The 19,040-nt window shown below is 43.4% G+C and overlaps 1 protein-coding gene and 1 long non-coding RNA gene across 2 annotated transcripts in view; one reads left to right on the top strand and one right to left on the bottom strand.

The window, feature by feature from the left end:
* Positions 1-17,544, bottom strand: part of RAMP1 (receptor activity modifying protein 1) — a 33,720-nt gene extending 16,176 nt beyond the window's left edge. Inside the window, exons 1-2 of the mRNA XM_081019664.1 lie at positions 17,357-17,544; positions 4,995-5,133 (exon numbers count right to left, since the gene is read on the bottom strand). Of these exons, the coding sequence (XP_080875790.1) occupies positions 4,995-5,133; positions 17,357-17,408 (191 nt within the window). The 5' untranslated portion in view covers positions 17,409-17,544. The remainder of the gene's footprint in view (positions 1-4,994; positions 5,134-17,356) is intronic.
* On the top strand, positions 1,589-13,262 carry LOC308484818. The gene is made up of 4 exons (XR_013990131.1): positions 1,589-2,363; positions 4,140-4,249; positions 9,835-10,471; positions 11,847-13,262. It is a non-coding gene; the product is annotated as an uncharacterized lncRNA (long non-coding RNA).
* Positions 17,545-19,040: the final 1,496 nt, after the last annotated feature.

The following is a 19,040-nucleotide window of genomic DNA, read 5'->3' as shown; positions in this document are numbered from 1 at the left end:
AGCTACTGAGGTACAGTAGCTTTTTGTCCTAGAAAAGAGGAAAAGGGCTATCATGAAATGTGGGGGTGGGGTGGGGGGTTCATAGATTTACTCCTTCCTCCGGAGATTCTTAGAAAGAGGCTAAAACCCTGAAACTTTTTTTCAGATCCTGACCCTTTTTCATCCTGGATCATTCCTATGCTTATCCCATGCCCTGCAACTGCATCTATTTATCAAAGCACCTATTTTCTCACTTTGCTTCCAGCTGCCACTACGGAATTCACAGCTAAAACTGCAGAGTATCATCCTGTTCTTTATTTACAAAATAATTTCTACAACATCTTTTTAAAAAGGGGGCCAACAAGGCAGCTTACAGCAGCAAAACGTTAAAAATATAAAAGCTAAAAAACATTAAGCAGCAGTCAAAGCAAGTTAAAAAAAAGTCCATATCCCGCAATATTAACATGCATTAAAAGCCTGGCTGATGAAATATGTCATTGGCTGAAATCCAGTACCCTCTTATGTGAAAATAAGCCCCACTTCTGAGTTGGCATTTGTAGAAAGACTTTAAATAATTCGACCCAATGCACATATAAAACAGTCTATCTGACTGCACGTTGGATTGTCTCGTTATTATAAAGTATACTAAACTGAGACATGCACGGCACTGGGAAAACAGAGCTGCAGAACATGCTGCCTGCTCTCTACTTTTACGGCATGTGAATGTAAATTACTGCTGCTTATCACAAAGGGGCATCGCGGTGCTGGGAACCAGGATATGTGAATATCGAAAGCTGCCTTATGCTGACTCCATTTATGCCATCAGGCTCTCCTGGTTATCGCCATGGCGATGCCAGAGGCTGAATCAGGGACTTATGAGCTACTGAATCGGACGCCTACCAGTGAGCTGCTTGGGAGAGCTGAAACAGATCCTGAACTCATGACACTGGCACCACACCAGGGGTGGCGCCTCCCATCACACCACTTGAGGGGAAAGTGCTGTCCTGCCCGCTCTGCCCCCACTACCATGCTGCCCCCACCTCTGCCCGCATCACATCTGGGCTGCTGCCGCCGCCACTGGCGGAGAAGCTGTGCTGGCAGTGGTGCTGATTTATGGCAAGATGTCTCTGAAATCTCACGAGATCTCTCACGCTCCATGAGCGTTCAGGAGATTTCAGTGAGATCCCGCTGCTGCCGGGGCCACTTCTCTGTTTGTGGTGGAGGCAGTGGCAGGGGAGGGGCACCTCCGTGGCACTGTCTCGGGGCCTTTCACTGCCCAAGGCAGCTGCTTCACCCTGCTTCATGGGTGGGCAGCCTTGGCCAAGAGTGTCCGCTTCCCAGTTGGCTCCTTTTCACACATTGTGTATTTACTGCAACAAACAGCCGTGTACCCAGAAAGCCATGCCAAGTTCTAAAAGAATGTTGATTACCGGGTGCGAAGGCAGGCTGACTGCCAGCGTAGGTTGCCTGAAAGCAGGCGTAGGAAGACCTGTCATTTCACTGTTCCTTGGCAGAATAGTCACATGGTGTTGGGTCTTTCATTATATCCATATTAATATGCACAGTGACTGTTTGCCAGGCACACTGATAATTGTCTAAAAAGAGCCAGAAATAACAGGCGTTGGATGTATTAATCTACACCTCCAAAAGATTTATCATTACTAAAGAGGACGCCCCACTTCATGAAAAAGTACAATCTGTGGCACGCAGAGCTCAGCTTTAAATATTTCCCTCTGCCTGGTGTAAATGGGGTGCGCGCTCTCTCTCTCAGCAAATTTTGTTGTAAGGAATCTAAGGGCTCTTCCAGACAACTTTTTTTTTTTTAATGTGCATTCAGGATTATTTGTGCTCATGATGGGACCAAAGTGGTTAGACTGCATACAACTCTGCCTTCAAACCTACTTGCACCTCCTGCACCAGCTTTGGGTTGGACCTGCTGCTTCATTTCTGATTGGCGCGTGTCCCATAGCTTCCTGCTGAAACCACAGCCAAGAATGCAGGCCTGGGACGGGCAGGGGGAGAGGCAGGCCATGGGTGTTGGCCGTACAATCAGGTCTGTGCCTGATGGCTGAGACAACAAATTTTCCTAGGGGGCTTCCCCCCCCCCCCATTGTGCACGACATAGCTTGGCACAGCTCAACCAATAAGCTGAAGGAGAAGAAAGAAAAACACACCAATAGCATTGTCCCATAGGAAAAATTCTGCCCTGCCCTGAAAAGAAACACCCAGACACAGGTGGAAATAATAACAACTGGAAAAGAAGGCAGCAGCCACCCCTAGTCACTTGGAAAAAACCAAGGGCCAAGGAGAGACAGCTGGCTCTCTTGTAGTAACAGCGCCATCGCTACTCTAGGAATAAGGGAGCTGTTGATAAGACTATGGAGGCGAGTGCCTGTCATTTGCTGTGGCATCTGACCATAGATTGTTTGCCTTTAGGGTGGTTCTTTTTCCGTGTGCATTTGTTTGTTGTCATGTAAATCATATTTGAGGAAACAAGCCCAGGTCATTTTGTGTGGATCACTCATCCCCGAAAGGAGAGAGGGTGTGTGGAAAGAGGGCGATTGAGGAGATGAAAAACACTGAGCTTGGCTTGGCTTTAGTATTCCTTGTTCACTTCTCTCCTTTTTCAAAACTGGGAGGCACACAGTGGAAGAGCACACAAAGGAGGAATTCAGGAGTCACCAGCAGTTTTCTTCATGACCTTGTGAATGAAAAGGGTAAACCCTGGAAGGTATAGTTCGTGGAGATGCAGCGGTGGGGAATCTGTGAAGCTGTCTTTGCTGGTTATTTGGAAAGCAAAGTCAGAATCAGCAAAGAAAAGAAAAGAAAAATCTTCTGAAATCCCCCAAAGCCTTTTCTGACTATCATTTTCTTTTCATCTTTCTATATCTTTGCTACTAATTTAGGATTCCCTATGGCAGAGGTTTGTTGCTATAACCTGAAAGGAGCAATGGCAAGGAATCTTAAAAGGAAGAAATAAAGTGTATTATCAGGGAGCAGGTGCTTTTGTCCGACATGAAACAATTAGAGCTCCTCGGTGCATTCAAGATTTGGACTTGCTGGTTGCCTAGATTGGTAGGCTAATTTCAAGCAAAGAGCAGAGAAGCAGTAACTGCAGAGAAGCAAGTTCTGTGCAGTCCCCTCCTCACATAAAATACTCTGCCTGCCAGTCTTTCCTGAGTTTTATCCCCCTTTTTAGTAACAGGTGCAGGGGGCAATCTTGCCTGGATACCAGAATTACTTTTGAACCTAGTTTAGTGTTTAGTTTAGTTTAGTTTAGTTTAGTTTAGTTTAAATTAATTTGGGTGTGTAAAGACTGATGACTGGAGTGACTAAAAGAAAAGGATTGATTCTCGCTGGGAAATTAACTGGGAGTGTAAATTAACTGAAGAGGAACTGATTTGGGTGAACTTAGTAGGATGCAAATGAACTAAATTATTTGTTTCAGGGCAAGCAGGTGAAAGGTAGTGTGTATTCTGTTTTGGGGTGATGCACAGAGTGGTTTGGCACAGAGTTTTACCCTGTATCTTTTTGGTGGCCAGGGCCAGCCCTCCCACGAGGCAGAATGAAGCAGCCGCCTTGCACAGGGGAATCCCCCAGCCCCTCCCAGCTGCTGGGGTGGCACAGGGCAGGGGGCTTCTGGCAAGACCTTGCAGAGCTTGTGTGAGAGATCTTGCCGGAAGCCACTGCCACACACCTTTCCGGTGGTGAACCAGGATGTTGGTGGCTTTAGGCAACTGCCAAGCTGGTGGGGGCTTGAAGCCAGAGCCAGTTTGTGAGGAGGAGCGGTTGCCGCCATGAATGGGGAAAGGCTGTTCTCAGGATCTGGCAGGGCTTGGCGATATTCTCAAGGAAAGGCAGCATAGTGGCTCCTTTAAGTAGTCCTTCTCTTCCTCACTTTGCAGTGCTTCCTGCATCTGTCAGTAGAGCCACGTTATGTCAGTGATGAATTCTTGGCTTGTGAGGGAGAAACCTCTGGCTGCTCCATTTGGTCAGTCTCAGGGCTCTTTAGAACCTCAGCCAGTAGGCAGGGTATAAATTCCTCAAACTAAATAAAGAAATAAATTGCCCTATGTGTTTGTTCTCACCACCTGGAATTCCAAAGTGGGGGCTTTTATGTTGCATCTCTCAGGCTTCTTTTTTTTACTGTTATTTTTCAGGACTCAGATGAGTCTCTCTGTCTTGTTCTAGCCAGTCGCTGAGGCGAAGAGCCCTCCATTGTTTTGAGCTGGCACCTTGGTGGCAACATTCCCAGCCAGGACTGTATTAGGTGGGTCCTTTTGCCAATATGTCTCTCAGTTTCTGGTTTTACCTGTTGTTTTCATAATAACCTGGTCTGTGGATGACTAAGAAACCCTTCCTGTCAACCTGTCCTCATTAGCCCTCTCTTGTTCAAACTCCTAATCTTACAACATAACTATACTGGGAGGCTATGTAATGGTTTGTATTGCATCCCATTTAGTTGGTTTTGGTCTTTTATTCTCTGCAAACGCATGCTGCCATTTTTATCTTTTTTCAATTTTCAGGGTTTTGGCTAAAGAGTTAAAATCCAAATATTTGTTTAAGTAAAATATTTCATTTCGTTTCATGTTCAGCTCATGTAAGGATTTTCAATTTTTTGGCTTGCATCCACTAGATCAGATGAAATCATTGTAATAATATGTTCTAAAAATAAGTCTCTGTATTTTACTCTGTCAAATGTTGGACACTGTGCTAGATTATGAAGCAGAATGAGAAGAAAAACAGGGGCAGGGGATGTACCAAATCATCATTTGCTATAAGGTTGCCCAAATTATCTGTCATTACCTTGAAAGTAGCCTAGTTGGTCAACTATGAAGATTGCATATGACCAGTTGGAACAAGGGGGGATGCACAGCCTTTTGTCTAGCGAGCAGAAAACAGTTCTTTACACCAATGCAGGAGGCTATGAGATACACTCCAGAATCCCAGCATGCCATTTCTTAGATGTTTACATAGCTCTTTTCTTCCCACTGGACAAAACAATTTCAACTCACCCCAAAGTCATATCCCAGTCACACCACAGAGTCTTCCTGAGAGTTTCCATGTCAGATTGAAACTTGCTGAGACAATATTCCTGGATGTACTGCCCATAGGTGACTTCATGGCATGCCCTGACCACCATAAAGTGATGGGCTGAAATGGAAAGGCGGAAAGGGGAGAGAGAGACAAAAAGGGGGAAGAAAGGTAAAGGCCAGGACTGAGTTGATTGATTCATTCTAACACATTTCAAAGTTACCAGTGCAAGAGAGCGGCTAGAGTTCCTTCCCTCAGAAACATCTCCATGTGTCTCTCCTACTCCTGGGATAAACAACCATTAGCAGGAAAAGAGCACTAATGGGCAGTGATTCCTCTGCATCCCAATTTCAGGTAGATCTAATAAGTTGGACTGGCAGTTGAATAAGCAATTGGATGGGATAATGGCCACCTTCCAGCTGATCCTCTGCTGAGGAGGTTTTTACCTCAGGAAGTAAAGAAGGGGGAATTAAGAAAAAACTACTATACTGCCCCCTCCCCCAATGAAAGGTATGTACTGTGGCCTGCTGGTTCATCCAAAGGCCTGTCATTCAAAATTAGGAAGAAAAAACCCCCTATAAGCTAGTGTTGTAAGATTCTGCTGACTCTTATTAAACTTTTTGCTTAGGAAATATCTGTTGAAAAGGTGCCTACATATTTACAAATTTGTTTGTCCTGACCAAGCATTTCGATCACCTCCCATGACAATATGAGAATTCCCTGATAGAAAATCAGTTGCCCCCCAAACAGTCTCTGGGAATGCCCACACATCTTGAGAAGATGTAAAGAAGTCTCTGATGAGATTAGAGATGGGAAGGCCTGGAAAAAACCCAGAGAAAAAACAAACTAGCCCCCCCCCCCCATTTCCCCCCAAAGCCATTTTCCCCCATTTGGAGAAAAAACAGAAAAAACTTGGGTTTCCCCCCATTTTTTCCGGGTTTTTTCAGGCTTTCTCCTCTGTAGATGGGATATAAACATTAATACAAATAAAGAAATGCCATTACTGAGATCAACCTGAAGTGTCAAGACACCATCGTGGGACTGTGCTTCCATAATTTTACAATCACCCTCCAATTCCATGGAACAGGAAAGGAGAACATCGATGTTTTTCCAAAAAAATATATTCTAGAAAACAGGTGTAAATAGTTGACAAACTATTTTATTGATTAGATAATAAATCAATAAATAAATCAATAAAAGATAAACCTCTGCTTGCTTATACAGAGATATTCCATGACAGTATAATTCAGATTTAGAATTGTTTTTCCCTCTGTTTAGCTATTTTGTCAACAATTACAGGAATAAAATGGGAGCTAGAAAGCCTGTATCAAACTTCTGTGTGGAACAGAAATTGCCTTACTAGACTCAGGATAATGATTGATGCCATTAAAGACAGCCCTTTCCTATTGTTCACTGCTTGCCTTAAAAAAAATAATCAGTTGTGCAAAGGCTAAGACATGAATAACATCACATCTCATTTGGTCCACAGAAAGCAAAGAGACTCAATATAGTTCTTGGCTATCTCAATCATTTCCGTTGGGGGATTTGAGCCTGACATTCATGACTAAGTTCCGCATGTACAGGCAATGCTATTTGCTAGGCATTAACAGCCCAGAATGTTGGCAGCCCTGCGCTTCCTCCAGGGCCCTCCTGGATATAAAAAGAGCCTGTGAAGTCCATGAAGACACACGATAGTCCTTTGACCAAAATAGACCAACACTCTCTCTATGATGGTAAAATACACTAACTAACAGCTTTTACAAATGCAACCCATATATAATCCACTCCTCCATCAAGGTCTGCAAATTTACAGCAATAGTACATATTTCTTTCCAAATCCAGTCAGAATTCCCAAACTACTGTATTGATTATAACTAAGGTAAAGCAACAGAACTCGGGGCATCCAACAGTTTGAATTTGAATTTAAATATGCTTTGTTGTTGTTTAGTTGTTTAGTCGTGTCCGACTCTTCGTGACCCCATGGACCAGAGCACATCAGGCACTTCTGTCCTCCACTGCCTCCCGCAGTTTGGTCAAACTCATGTTCGTAGCTTCGAGAACACTATCCAACCATCTCATCCTCTGTCGTTCCCTTCTCCTCTTTCCCAACATCAGGGTCTTTTCCAGGGAGTCTTCTCTTCTCATGAGGTGGCCAAAGTATTGGAGCCTCAGCTTCACAATCTGTCCTTCCAGTGAGCACTCAGGGCTGATTTCCTTCAGAATGGATAAATCCTGCTGAGGCCAGGCCCAGCTAATATTTTCCCCCAGGGATCAAAATAAGAAGTGCTGCACTCTCCATAAGACTAATTTTTTCAATAGCTCAGAGATTTTCCACTATCACGCTTAATGTAATTTACATGTCTGGTACTTGAGTTCATTAAGAAATATTTTAAGTTGCTTATTAGTAGCGGCACATGAGAAATTTGATATTTGCCAGTTCTGATACACACTGAGCTGATCTACACTAACTGGACTAATGTGTAGATCAAAATGAAGCTATCCACCACTTATCCTGGCTTTTACATTTGTTTTAAAAATTATATGCCTTATAAATGTTCATAAATACATACATCCTTACATACATAATGTGCTACAGTTTTTGATTAAAAATGTACCAAAATGCATTCCTATTTTGAGAAATAATGTGCTCAGAAACATCAATTTAATGTGGATTTTTATAAAATACTGTCAAAATAAAGCAAACGTCTGAGTAAACCAATCACTGTGGCATCCTGTTCTTCTTTAAAAAGGTAAAGGTCCAGTTGCAGATGACTCTGGGGTTGCAGCGCTCATCTCGCTTTACTGGCCGAGGGAGCCGGCGTACAGCTTCCGGGTCATGTGGCCAGCATGTCTAAGCTGCTTCTGGTGAACCAGAGCAGCGCACAGAAACGCCGTTTTCCTTCCCGCCGGAGCGGTACCTATTTATCTACTTGCACTTTGGGCATGCTTTCGAACTGCTAGGTTGGCAGGAGCAGGGACCGAGCAACAGGAGCTTACCCTGTCGCGGGGATTCGAACCGCCGACCTTCTGATCGGCAAGCCCTAGGCTCTGTGGTTTAGACACAGCGCCACCTGCGTCCCTTTGTTCTTCTTTGGGCAGTCCTAAAAAAGAAGCCAGCAGCTAATCTTCTAAGACTTCAACCTGACTAGTAGCAGTGGGTGGAAGGGTAGACACATAAGTATCACAGATCCATCCTTACTTACCAGAATCATACAACTAAATAGTTGGTAAGGGACCCCGAGGGTCATCTAATCCAACCTCCTGCAATGCAGACATCTCCACTAAATACTGCAGTACTACAGCCAGATTCTCAGAGAGTCACCATTGTCATTCTTGTGACAATGAACCTTGTGACGGGCACACCCCAAGTGCAGCGCAGGTGACAGAAATGATCGGATGCTGCTCTTCTGTTCACATAAGGAAGGCATCACTTCCTTCAAATTACTCTCTCAGCTCCAGGCACCCTGTTCCACACCATTCCCAAGAGTCTTCTAGCCACCAATGGCAGACCTTTTGTGGGGGGCGGGGAGGGGTTCACAGAGAAAGAAGAATGTGGGGCAGTCCCATTCTGCGACTGTGAAGTCCATTTCATTCGCAGAAAAGAGTTAAAATCCAAATATTTGGTTAAGTAAAATATTTCATTACACGTTCAGCTCATGTAAGGATTAAAAACAACAACACCCATGTTTTTGGATCCTACCCCCATGTTGGAGTCTGGCCCTGCTTCCAAGGTGTCTGGGACTCCACGAGCAAAGCAAGGGGCTAAGGAAATGTTCAGCAAAAAATGTTTGTTTTTAGAAACTGTAATTATTATTATTATTATTATTATTATTATTATTCCCCGCCCATCTGGCTGGATTTCCCCAGCCACTCTGTATAAACATGGATCCAACACAGTAACAAACCAAATCAGGATAACATATCATTTTATACACTTCAGCTCCTTATAACTTCCCAGCGTTGCCAACCCCCCCTCCCCCCAGTACAAAGGCAATGCATTCCCTGAATTAAAAGCATTCACAGCTTCAGGCTGATGACATATTAGCCCTCAGGGGCTTCTCCCTCAGCAATCATAGGATTGCATGAAATGCTTGTGATGAAATCTAAAACCGAGAGCTGCTCCCCAGTTTTTCTACTTTATTGCATGTCCTAGAGGTGATTAATGATTCTCCAAAGCCTTGATGGAGTTTGACCGATCGTCTATCAATGTCAAGAGCTTCCCAGCTCTCAGCTGGGAGTGAGCCCAAAGCTAACAGCTGGGCAGGTGGCTGGGGCTGCAGCTGCTGTCCATTTCTGTGGAGAGGCAGGCAATGACTAGGCCTCTCAGGGACCCACTGATTAGCTTTTCTCCTTGGTCTTTTCTGCCTACCAGAATTAAAACATTTGATCAAACTGTTCATCACCATCTCAAGTAGCATTCAATATGCTCCAGTGGATTTGCTTGGATTGCACTCATGGCTTTATGATATTAGAGAACTATGAAAATACTTTTTTAACCCTTTCCATTTTGAACTGGCTTGCATAAACATTCCAGTATTTGGAAGGGTATTGCGTATGCCTGTGGGTATCAGAAGTGAATACCATGGGTCTCTATGTGGCCCACAGGACAGCATACAGGAATAAAAAACCTGTAAAACAAAAAAGACAACACAACCAAGTAATGTTTAGCTCTTCAGCTGAAGGCATGGTCCCACAAAGTACATGCTTATTTCCGTGAAGGCAACTAAAACATGCCTGCATTTTCCCCTACTGCACCCTCTGTACTTAAACACAAAACCTAAGCAGCTAAGCCCTTTGCTGAACAACTTGTTTCCTTTGCAGAAGAGACACCCTGTTGCAGCAGAATGTTCAAAACATTCAATTGCAGCAAGACTCCCTCCTCCTGCAGTGCGCACATTTCCCATGGTGAGCTGTAGTTTTCCTTTGTTCTGGGACTGAGCAGAATTCCATGTCTGTAGGGATTCCGGTTTCTTGGCAAGGAATCTCAAGGCCCATTTCCATGGAGATGAAAGAAAAGTGTCGGAAGAAAGTCTATCAGTGACAAATGGTGAAGTAGAGGAGGAGGAGAGCCCCTCTTTCTCTGTCTTGCTAGTTTCTTCCTAAACTGGTTCCCTGGCCAACTGACTCATGCCTTAGTCCAAGCTGCGGGTCTAAGGTCCGCTTGCTAGCCTTTGGCTAGATCAGCTTCGCTCAAGCCAGTGTCCTGAATGTCCATTTTCTGTCCATGATCCCAGGCTCTTCTACATGGCAGGTAGGTCCCACTCACAAGACATTTGGATTTCTCCCATTTTTTGGCCTGTCTCTAGGGTACGCCAGTTGCTGGGTCCTGAGAATGAGTATGCAAAGGGCACAGAAATCTACTGCTTCTCTGCCTCCACCTGCAGGAAGGGTGAGACAGCACTGGATGGCCAGCAGCCATGCAACAACACATTGGATCCATCAATCTTTACCTGTGGAGGTTGGTGCCAGCCATACCCAGCCCTACACAGTTGCCTTCAAGCCCCGCCCTTGGGCTTTCTGAAGACATCTGGTTAGCAACTATGGGAAATTGGATGCTTGATCAGATGGTAATCCAAGATGGGCTTTTCTTACATTCTCAGCTATCTGCTGCTCATCTACCTCATGGGCCTCTTCAGCTACCCCTGAACATGGGCTTCTGGGTCAGCTTTGACTTTGTCTAGCCTGTACAGTAAATGTGCTGGTGGTTTTGCAGCAAATAGTTTGATATCAGCTGGAATTTTATCTACTACTTCTGCCCCTTGGTGCTGATGTAGTTATGCATGTTATCATTATTATTTCTGTTGTCTGGTCTAAGTCTTTGACCATAAGACAGACAGACTGACTTTTTCTAATCACTGAGGAAGCAAAGGCCTCATCTCCTCACAAAGCCTCCAAATTTATTCACAGCTGCTCTAAGTTTCTCTGAAATCCCCAGTACAACTTCTCTGGCTATGCACACCTCATATCTTTAAAGCACCTTCTTGCCTTCAGAGTATTCTGAACACTGAGCTTTACACAACAGCGAGTTACAATTCTTAGCAACCTTTAACAAACTGAATTCTTTGAGGGGGTGTGTGTGCTTTGGATGTGCTTTACAGGGACAGTGTGTACACAGTCTCCTAGAAGACTGCTCTAATTTACTTCAGAACTACTGTTATTTGCTCTACCTTGGCACTGTGACACCAAGAAACACCTTCCACTCCTGATAACAGAGGGCAAAGTTCCCTATGGAGCGTATTAAAAATCCTTAACTATTATTGTTTGTTTGTTTCCTGCCACTAAAGAAGTGGGGAAATTGAAAGTGAAGTACAATGGTACCTTGGTTGTCAAACTTAATCCGTTCCGGAAGTCCGGCTGACTCCCGGAACTGTTTGAAAATCAAGGTTTTCGATTGGCTGCAGGAAACTCCTGCAGCCGCGTTGGACGTTCAGCTTCCAAAGAACATTCAAAAACCGGTGTTTGGGAGCCAAAAAGTACAAGTACCAAAGCACTCAAGAACCAAGGTACGACTGTAACTATAATTAGCTGTCAGAATGGAATCTACTTGGAGATAATGCAGTCACAGCTGTGGAAGTCCAAGACTGATTTAAGGGGGAAACATTAAGGTGGACTGAATGGCTACTAGTATCTAGGACATTAAAAGCCTCCAGTATGACAAAGGTACTTTTGGATTAATCAATGACCGTGGTATTGTTAAACAGTTGATGGCTGAACAATTAAAAATGATTGATCGATGTTTGATGATGAAGAAGAAAATCAGTCAAAAGATAAGGAAAAATAAGCCAGAGGAATATGAGATGGAAAATGGAAATGGGTATATGCAGAGGCTTCAGACGAAATTGAGGAAAAGCTGGCAGGACTGGATCAAGAAATAATTAAATTGAAAGATGCAGGTGGTCATGTAGAAATGGAATGACTTCCATACAATGATTTGGAGGTAAAGTAGAAGATAAAATCAAAAATGCTGATTTGGGGAATTATCTGGATATAGCACTGATGGAGTGGAGAGGGGGGAAAGCTTTGAGACTTCAGTCCTGGTTTTCCTATAGTTCTAGCAGAGAGGGAGTACTCTGCCTACAACCTGGATCAAATTCAGGGAATCGTGCTATTAAAGTTATGGTATGAAAATGGAATGTGCTAGAGGAGGAGATTGGGATGCTATCGTAAACACAACAGGAAATGGAACTAAACATATGGAACTGGATATGAACTAGTGATAATGAGAAACAAAACTGGAATATTGACCCAATGTGTGTGTGTGCAGACTTTAATACGGACATGGATGAAAGAATTTATTATTATTCAATATGGAGTAATGGTGGTGGGAATCAATTTTATTCTGTGAACTGCACTGAGACCCCCAAGTATAGGGCAGTATATAAATTCAATAACTAATAACAAGAACAACAACAATAATAGAGGTAAAATTAAAAGAAAGAGTATGGTTAACATTTATTAATAATAATAACAATTAAGGAACCTATCTTGAACTTTTTGTAGGAAAAAAAATGAATGATTCTGAGACACCTTGACTTACACGAAATATTGTTTTACAGAAAGTGGAGAAGATGGATGTTCACATGGACTGAAGGTTTTAAATAATCAAATTTTCTTTCTTCCTATTTTTTCTTTATTTCTATTGGCCCTTTCTTTCAATTCTCTGTTTCTTTTTTCTTTTTTTGTAGTTGTAATTTTACTGTATTATGATAAAATTGTAATAAAAAATCTTATACAAAAGAAACATTTTCCCCCAAACCATAATATGATCAATTTGCTATTTCCTAGACAATAAAAATAACTTTAAAACCAAAGAGGGTCTGACTTGTAGCGTCTTCTGTTTCCTAGTGAAGAGTTACAAGCTAAACAGTAGTAAATAGTTAATTATGTTGTACAGATAAGTCCATTATATATAGCACAGCCCAATGCATTATTCACTAGTCTTTCCGCAAAGGACAGAAAGAAGCAAGAAGCAAAGCAGTGGACCTGACCTCAAAAATAATCCCACAATCTGTATGACAATTTCATTTTTCAGCATTGTAACTCAAGCATTGCCTCAAGAAGCCTGCAAGTGTACAAAAATATTTGATATTGTTTTCAATACTTTCCTCAAATTTTAAAAGGAAAAGGAATGGGCTGACAGGGAAACCCCCGGAGTAACAAGAGCCTTGGAAGTTTTTAACGTAAAAAACAAACCAAATTGGAACCAATGTATTTTTAAAAACAAAAACAACACATATTGATGATTTTCATTGTTAGTTTTCCACATTCACCAAAAACATCGACTTCCATGGCACTTTCTATCCATTTCTGCTGCATAATTTAATCACTCCATAACCTCTCTTTCTCATTTTATCTCAACATAATTTATACTGCTCATTTTACTCTAATTCTGCTAATGTTTTAATTTGTTTACAATGATTCTTCACATACCATATTTACTTGAATGTAAATGCGCCATCAATCTAATGCACACCCTAATTATCACGACGTAATTTGGCCCAAAGGGGTGTGCATTACATTTGAGTAAATACGGTATTCTACAAACATTTTCCAGTCTTCTGGATCTCTTATTCTGATGGTTAGGCTTGCTAGCTCTGCATATGGTAAAACATACCTTCTGTTTCTTGACATTAACAGCAGTTACGTGGTTCTGATTTGTACATCTTTGCTAGCTTACTTGGTGTCAGGTACCACCTATATATCATTTTCATAATTCTCTTTCAGCACACAACAAGCTGTAAATTTTAAATCAGTTTTCCACAGTTTCTCCCACAAACTAAATTCTGTATTATGTCCTGCTTGGAACCAGCGTAAAGCAACTGAATAAAAGCATAAAAGCAACGTAAAGCATCTTAGCTTAACCAAAGAGAATCACGTGAAGATGTGCTTCTAAAGTGACACCTGCAGCCATCTAAAGATGTCCTCCCCTAAAGTGGTCCTCAGTGGTAAGACCACTGAGCCCAAAGGCTGCAATTCATGCAGTTGTACCACTGCCTGGTATATCAAGCCTGAGAATCTGTGTGCTCAAGATCTGCTCTGAAACGGTGAATTTACTTATTAATATGTGTCAGTGCCAGATGGTTCTACAGTCAAAATGTGATGGGGAAATGAGTGTTGTTTATTTATAACAAGCCCCTTGATCATTTGTTGTTATCGTTCAATTCACATTGCATCTTGTTATTATGTTTAGAAGCCATTTTATTTTCTGAAGTGTCTATTTCAAAGAGGCTGTCACAATATGCCCATACACAGAATCACTCTATGATTCGATGAGTCTCTCCTGCATTCCAGGCGACTAGATGAGCCCAACTCTGCTCAGATTCTATAGGTTTAAGTGCCCCGGCCCGGGACCCACCTCTGACCTCCACACTATCCGCTTTCACAGATTCACATTTGATTTATACTTCATAGCACTACCAAGACACTTCACTTCTATTGAAATGGTAATTCACAAAGCAACATACATAGTGCTATTTTGGCATTAGTGTGAAATGAAAACCAGTGATTTTTACACTTTTTCTTAGCCAAAAGGCCGTGAAGCTATTGAAAATCAGTGATTGACTGATTGATTTAAAGACTCACCATTTCAATGAGACAGCTGAGCAAATGTCATTTCAGATTTAATTCCAGTGGGGGGTGATAAGTGAAAACCTAACCCACAGCTCACCTTGTACAACCAAATTGGGGTTTTGTTTTTGTTTTGAGGATCACCATTGTTGAGAAGCCTGCTCACAAAGACAGGTGCTACCAAATGGCAACGGGTGAATGATTGCTTCACTTGCCAATTCTAAGTGCACTTCACTAACTGATATCCAAAACTTTGGTAATATTAGTTGCTGAAATTGCACTTTTAAGGTTGTGCCACAACAGAGATCAAGGATTCTTTTCTGCAACTCCTTGTCTCAATTCCTGGCGGCTCTGTGTCCCCAGTGGATGCTTATCTTCACTAGATACCCTCCCACAAATTTGTTTTTTAGCTTGTGTTCTGGTGAGCTACAAGGGAAGAATGTTCTGCTGAGTTCTAAGTGGTGGGGTAGATTTTAGCGCGTGGAGGAGGGAATGGTTGCTGCTTCTCTTCCGAAGAACAGAAGACCGTTCCTCCTTCCACCCACTACAAAGCATACGTCTGCATTATAGTCCCAGCATACTACCAGTTGTAGAAGAAGTCTAGAAAGCCAGAGAAACAGACCAGAAAGTGAACAGAGCGTTCTTACTCCATAAAGAGCTATAGGAAGATGGGGTATACAGCTGGCCAGAAAAGTCTTTCTTACTGAAAAATACTGAAAATTGCCTTTCTCCTGCCTCTTTGCAGCCAGCATTCATGGAAATTGTTGAAATGAGTGTCTCATCAAAACAATGTGTTCTAGCCCAGACACTGCATTTTGTGATCCTTTGGTCTGGTCAACCTTAGCTAGAGTCCAGCAGGGCAGCAACAGCTTTGCTACAACCCACCTGAGATGGCCTTGCTTGCTATCCATTTGTGGCTTTTGACCCACAGGCTGAAGACCTGTGCATGACTGCAGTGATCCAGCTGTTTTACTTTGCTTCATTTCCAATCCAAGGAAAGAGTTTCAACTTCATATTCACCAAACATAATTTGCATTACTGTCACCAATAAGGCAACACATAAACTTATAGCGCTGCAAGGGAGCAGAAAGGTCACTTACTTTTACCCTCCACTGCAAGGCAGGGTCATCTATTCCACTGGTATAACATTATTGCAATAGCAGATTGTGATACCAAAGGTGACCACGCTTGACTGCAGTGCCAACAGGCAAACACAGTGGTGCAAATCCTTGCCTCACAGCATAGCCTTCTCAGGACACCTGAGCAATACACTGAAGATAACCTGTGCAGTAAACATGCTCAGTGACACTGTGGGACAAAGCAAGTACAAAGCAAGCCATGAGCATGTAAGAAGATGGCTATTAACCTACTAGCCCTACTAGGCAACACCCACCTTCCTTTTCTGTACATCCCTTATAATTTAAGTGGCCATTTCTGTTAAGACCTTTGCTTGCTTTTGATACAATTTGTCATGGCTAAATATTTGTCCATTTTAAGCAACTCCCTGGAAAGCTGGAAACTTGAGCAGTGACACATCCGCACAAAGTTTAAGCTGAGGAATAAAAATGTACAGGAGAAATTATATGATGTCATTTTGATGTCAGGTGATTGACAGGTGGGCAGACAGGGTGAGGGGAGATAAGGATCTAGCTGCCAGCCAGATGCAGATCCCCCACCCCAGACTAACGATGCGTGTAAACATACTAGCAATGTTTCTGAATGCTTAGCTTCTTGACAGCACAAGGCACCTTCCCTTCACTGTTGATTTCTAAATGCTGGAAGAGAGGATCTGTAATACAATCAAATCCCGGAAAGGAAAAAGATGGACATAAAACAACAACAAAGGTCTGCAGGCAAATGGTTTGAGCAGAGGAAGAGGGATTTACATGGGTGGCACAAACAAGTTTTATAATTTATAGAACATGGTCTGTTACATGCAGCCAATTCCAGGAAGCAAGTGGCTCAAGGATGCAAAGCAGCCACCACACTCAGTGTAGGCAAAAGCCGTGTCCCTTATTCCCAGGTGCACTTTAGGGAAGGGAATGCATTCTATACATGTTCAGATTCTTGTACTGGCATTGAAGGGTTGCATTCATCTGAAAAATTTAAAGTCCTGGGGGAAAACACATATATGGGTACACATCAAAGATTGGCTGTCAGGTCTGCAGCTGGTGGCCAGCCTGGATTTGTTGTGTGTAATGTGTGAAAGGGTCTGCAGTGTTGGTGATCTGTTCAAATCCCTCCCTGTGGCTGCCTCAAGCTTGTTTCCAACATCCTCTTCCTGACTACTCAAGGTTACTCTTCTAGCCAGCTTGCCTTGGGATGCAGCCTGCCTCAACTCTGCTGGCTTGAGGAGATTTACTGACTTCAGGGGCTAACAGAAGTCTCACATCTGTTCACTGTGGGGAAATAAAGTAGAAGCTGGGTGCAAATTCAATAGAAGAGAGTAAATTTTGTACAATCAAACCACTTAAAGGGGACAAAAGAAGCAACGCGCTCACATCACAGCCAAAGGGTTTGAGGAAGTCAAATGTCTCAAAGCCACCCCACCCTCCCTCGCCCACTCCCGGCTCGCTTGGTGGGAAATCTCCTGGACCGCATTACAGGCACCGTCATTTGCCCTCAGGGTATTGCAGGTCCTGTTAATTGTTAGATGGAGACCGACTGACATTATGGCAGGAAGTCTTCCCAGGTCTCCCCATATTACTACGGTGTCTCGCGCCTCCATTACGCAAAGTCCTTGTCTCCAAACGCATCGGCACAAAGCAGCACTCACCCAGGAGGAGCCACACGAAGCGCTTCAGCCGGACGACCATCCCCAAAGCCATGGCTGGCCGAGAGCGAGGGAGCCTCGCCGGCGCCCGCGGACCTCACTGCAACGGGGCGACGCGATCCATGCCGAGGAGCCCTGCCAGAAGGTCTCTCGCGCGTCCGGAGCCGCGTCTGGCCAGAGCCCCTTCCCCTTCTCCCGAGGCAGAGCTCTCTCTTCGGAACGCGATCGGCTGCTGAAGGGGCCACGTGGGAGCGGGAGCTCTGATTGGATCGCCCCGTGGATCGCTCAGCTGAAAGAAATCCTCTCCGCCTTCCGCGCCCCCCCCCCCCCGCCGGCAAGGTCCTGGTTGCTAAGGCGGGCGCAGAGCCCGGCGCAAGCCCCGCGCGCAAAGGGAGCGCAGAGGAGGAGGAGGAGGAGGAGCTGAAGTTGTTGCTTGGGAAAGAAACCTCGGGAAAGGGACGAGCAAAGAAATCCAAAACTGCAGGAAGGTGGTTTAATTGTCAGGAAGCAGTGAGCAAGGTGTTGAGTTCTGCAGAACTCCTCGGCAGGCTGGATGTTTCAAGGGGAGTGAAGCCTGAAGGTTGCAACAAATGTCGCCCTGCGTCGAGAAGATGACCTTCCCCGCCCCCTCTCAAACGTCGAACCCAAAAAGTTCTGAATATTGAAAAGACACTTCTGTGCATGCATGAATGTATGCCTTTGTGGCTGACAGCCATTTCTAATGTTTTCTGCCGATACTGAGCTTTTCTTCCAGAGTACCTGTTTTATTCCTCTGAAGTTCAAATACATGACACTAAGAGGAATGACGATGTGCAGAGCATTTCAGCAACTGAGCACCTGCCACCGAGACAGAAACGCTCATTCCCCAGTTCAAAGGAACAAATGGTTAACCTGAGTGACTTTCTAATATAGCCAAACATCATTTTTGCCAACGGTTAGCAACCCATTCCCAGCGGCAGTACACTGGATGCACTGTAAACAGAAGTGTGTATTTAGCCATACAATAACAGCTCATAATTACAAATACATTATTCTACTAAGCACTTCCTGAGACCTAGAAGAAGGGGATCCATACTGGGGAGTTTGTGCATATATGGGTTGCTGTTTCTGTGTGTTTGTCTTCATCCGTATATTAACACTTTTGACTTTATGCTTCCAAAAACTTTCTCCTGTCCATCCTAGTGGATGGTGCTCTATGGGATGTGTTTGCAGTGTTGTCATCTAAAGCAGTACTTCGTCACTCACTGCAAGTTCCAGAAACCTGGGGTATATGATAGGCATGCATTTAAGTGTGCATTTATTTGTGTTCAAACACCTTCTATTTATTTTTTTACACCTATTTTTTTTAAAAAAGATTTGAAATACAAGTTTCCTCAATATACTATATATAAAACACCAGCTTTAAAAAATTGAAAAAGGTGTGTGTTGCTCCCATGTACCAAATGAATGTCCCTTGACCAAATCCTTAGAAACTTTAAATTTATTGGTAATAAGGTTTCTGTCCCAAACCTGGTATGTTTACATTTGTGCCAGTTGCTATTATTACCCAATAAATTTCTTTTTCTGTCATAAGCCAGTCCCACAGGTCAAGAGTACCTGGCAGAAAACTGCATTATCATATCTGAAGCTTAAAGCTCAAAAATAAAAGTTTAATTGATGGTTGCTTAGAGTGCAATCTGAAGTGTAC

Source organism: Podarcis pityusensis (genome assembly GCF_964106645.2).
Source record: "Podarcis pityusensis genome assembly, chromosome: 1".
NCBI lineage: Eukaryota > Metazoa > Chordata > Lepidosauria > Squamata > Lacertidae > Podarcis > Podarcis pityusensis.
Note: the sequence above shows the minus strand (reverse complement) of the source record. Positions and strands in the feature narration are given on the sequence as shown.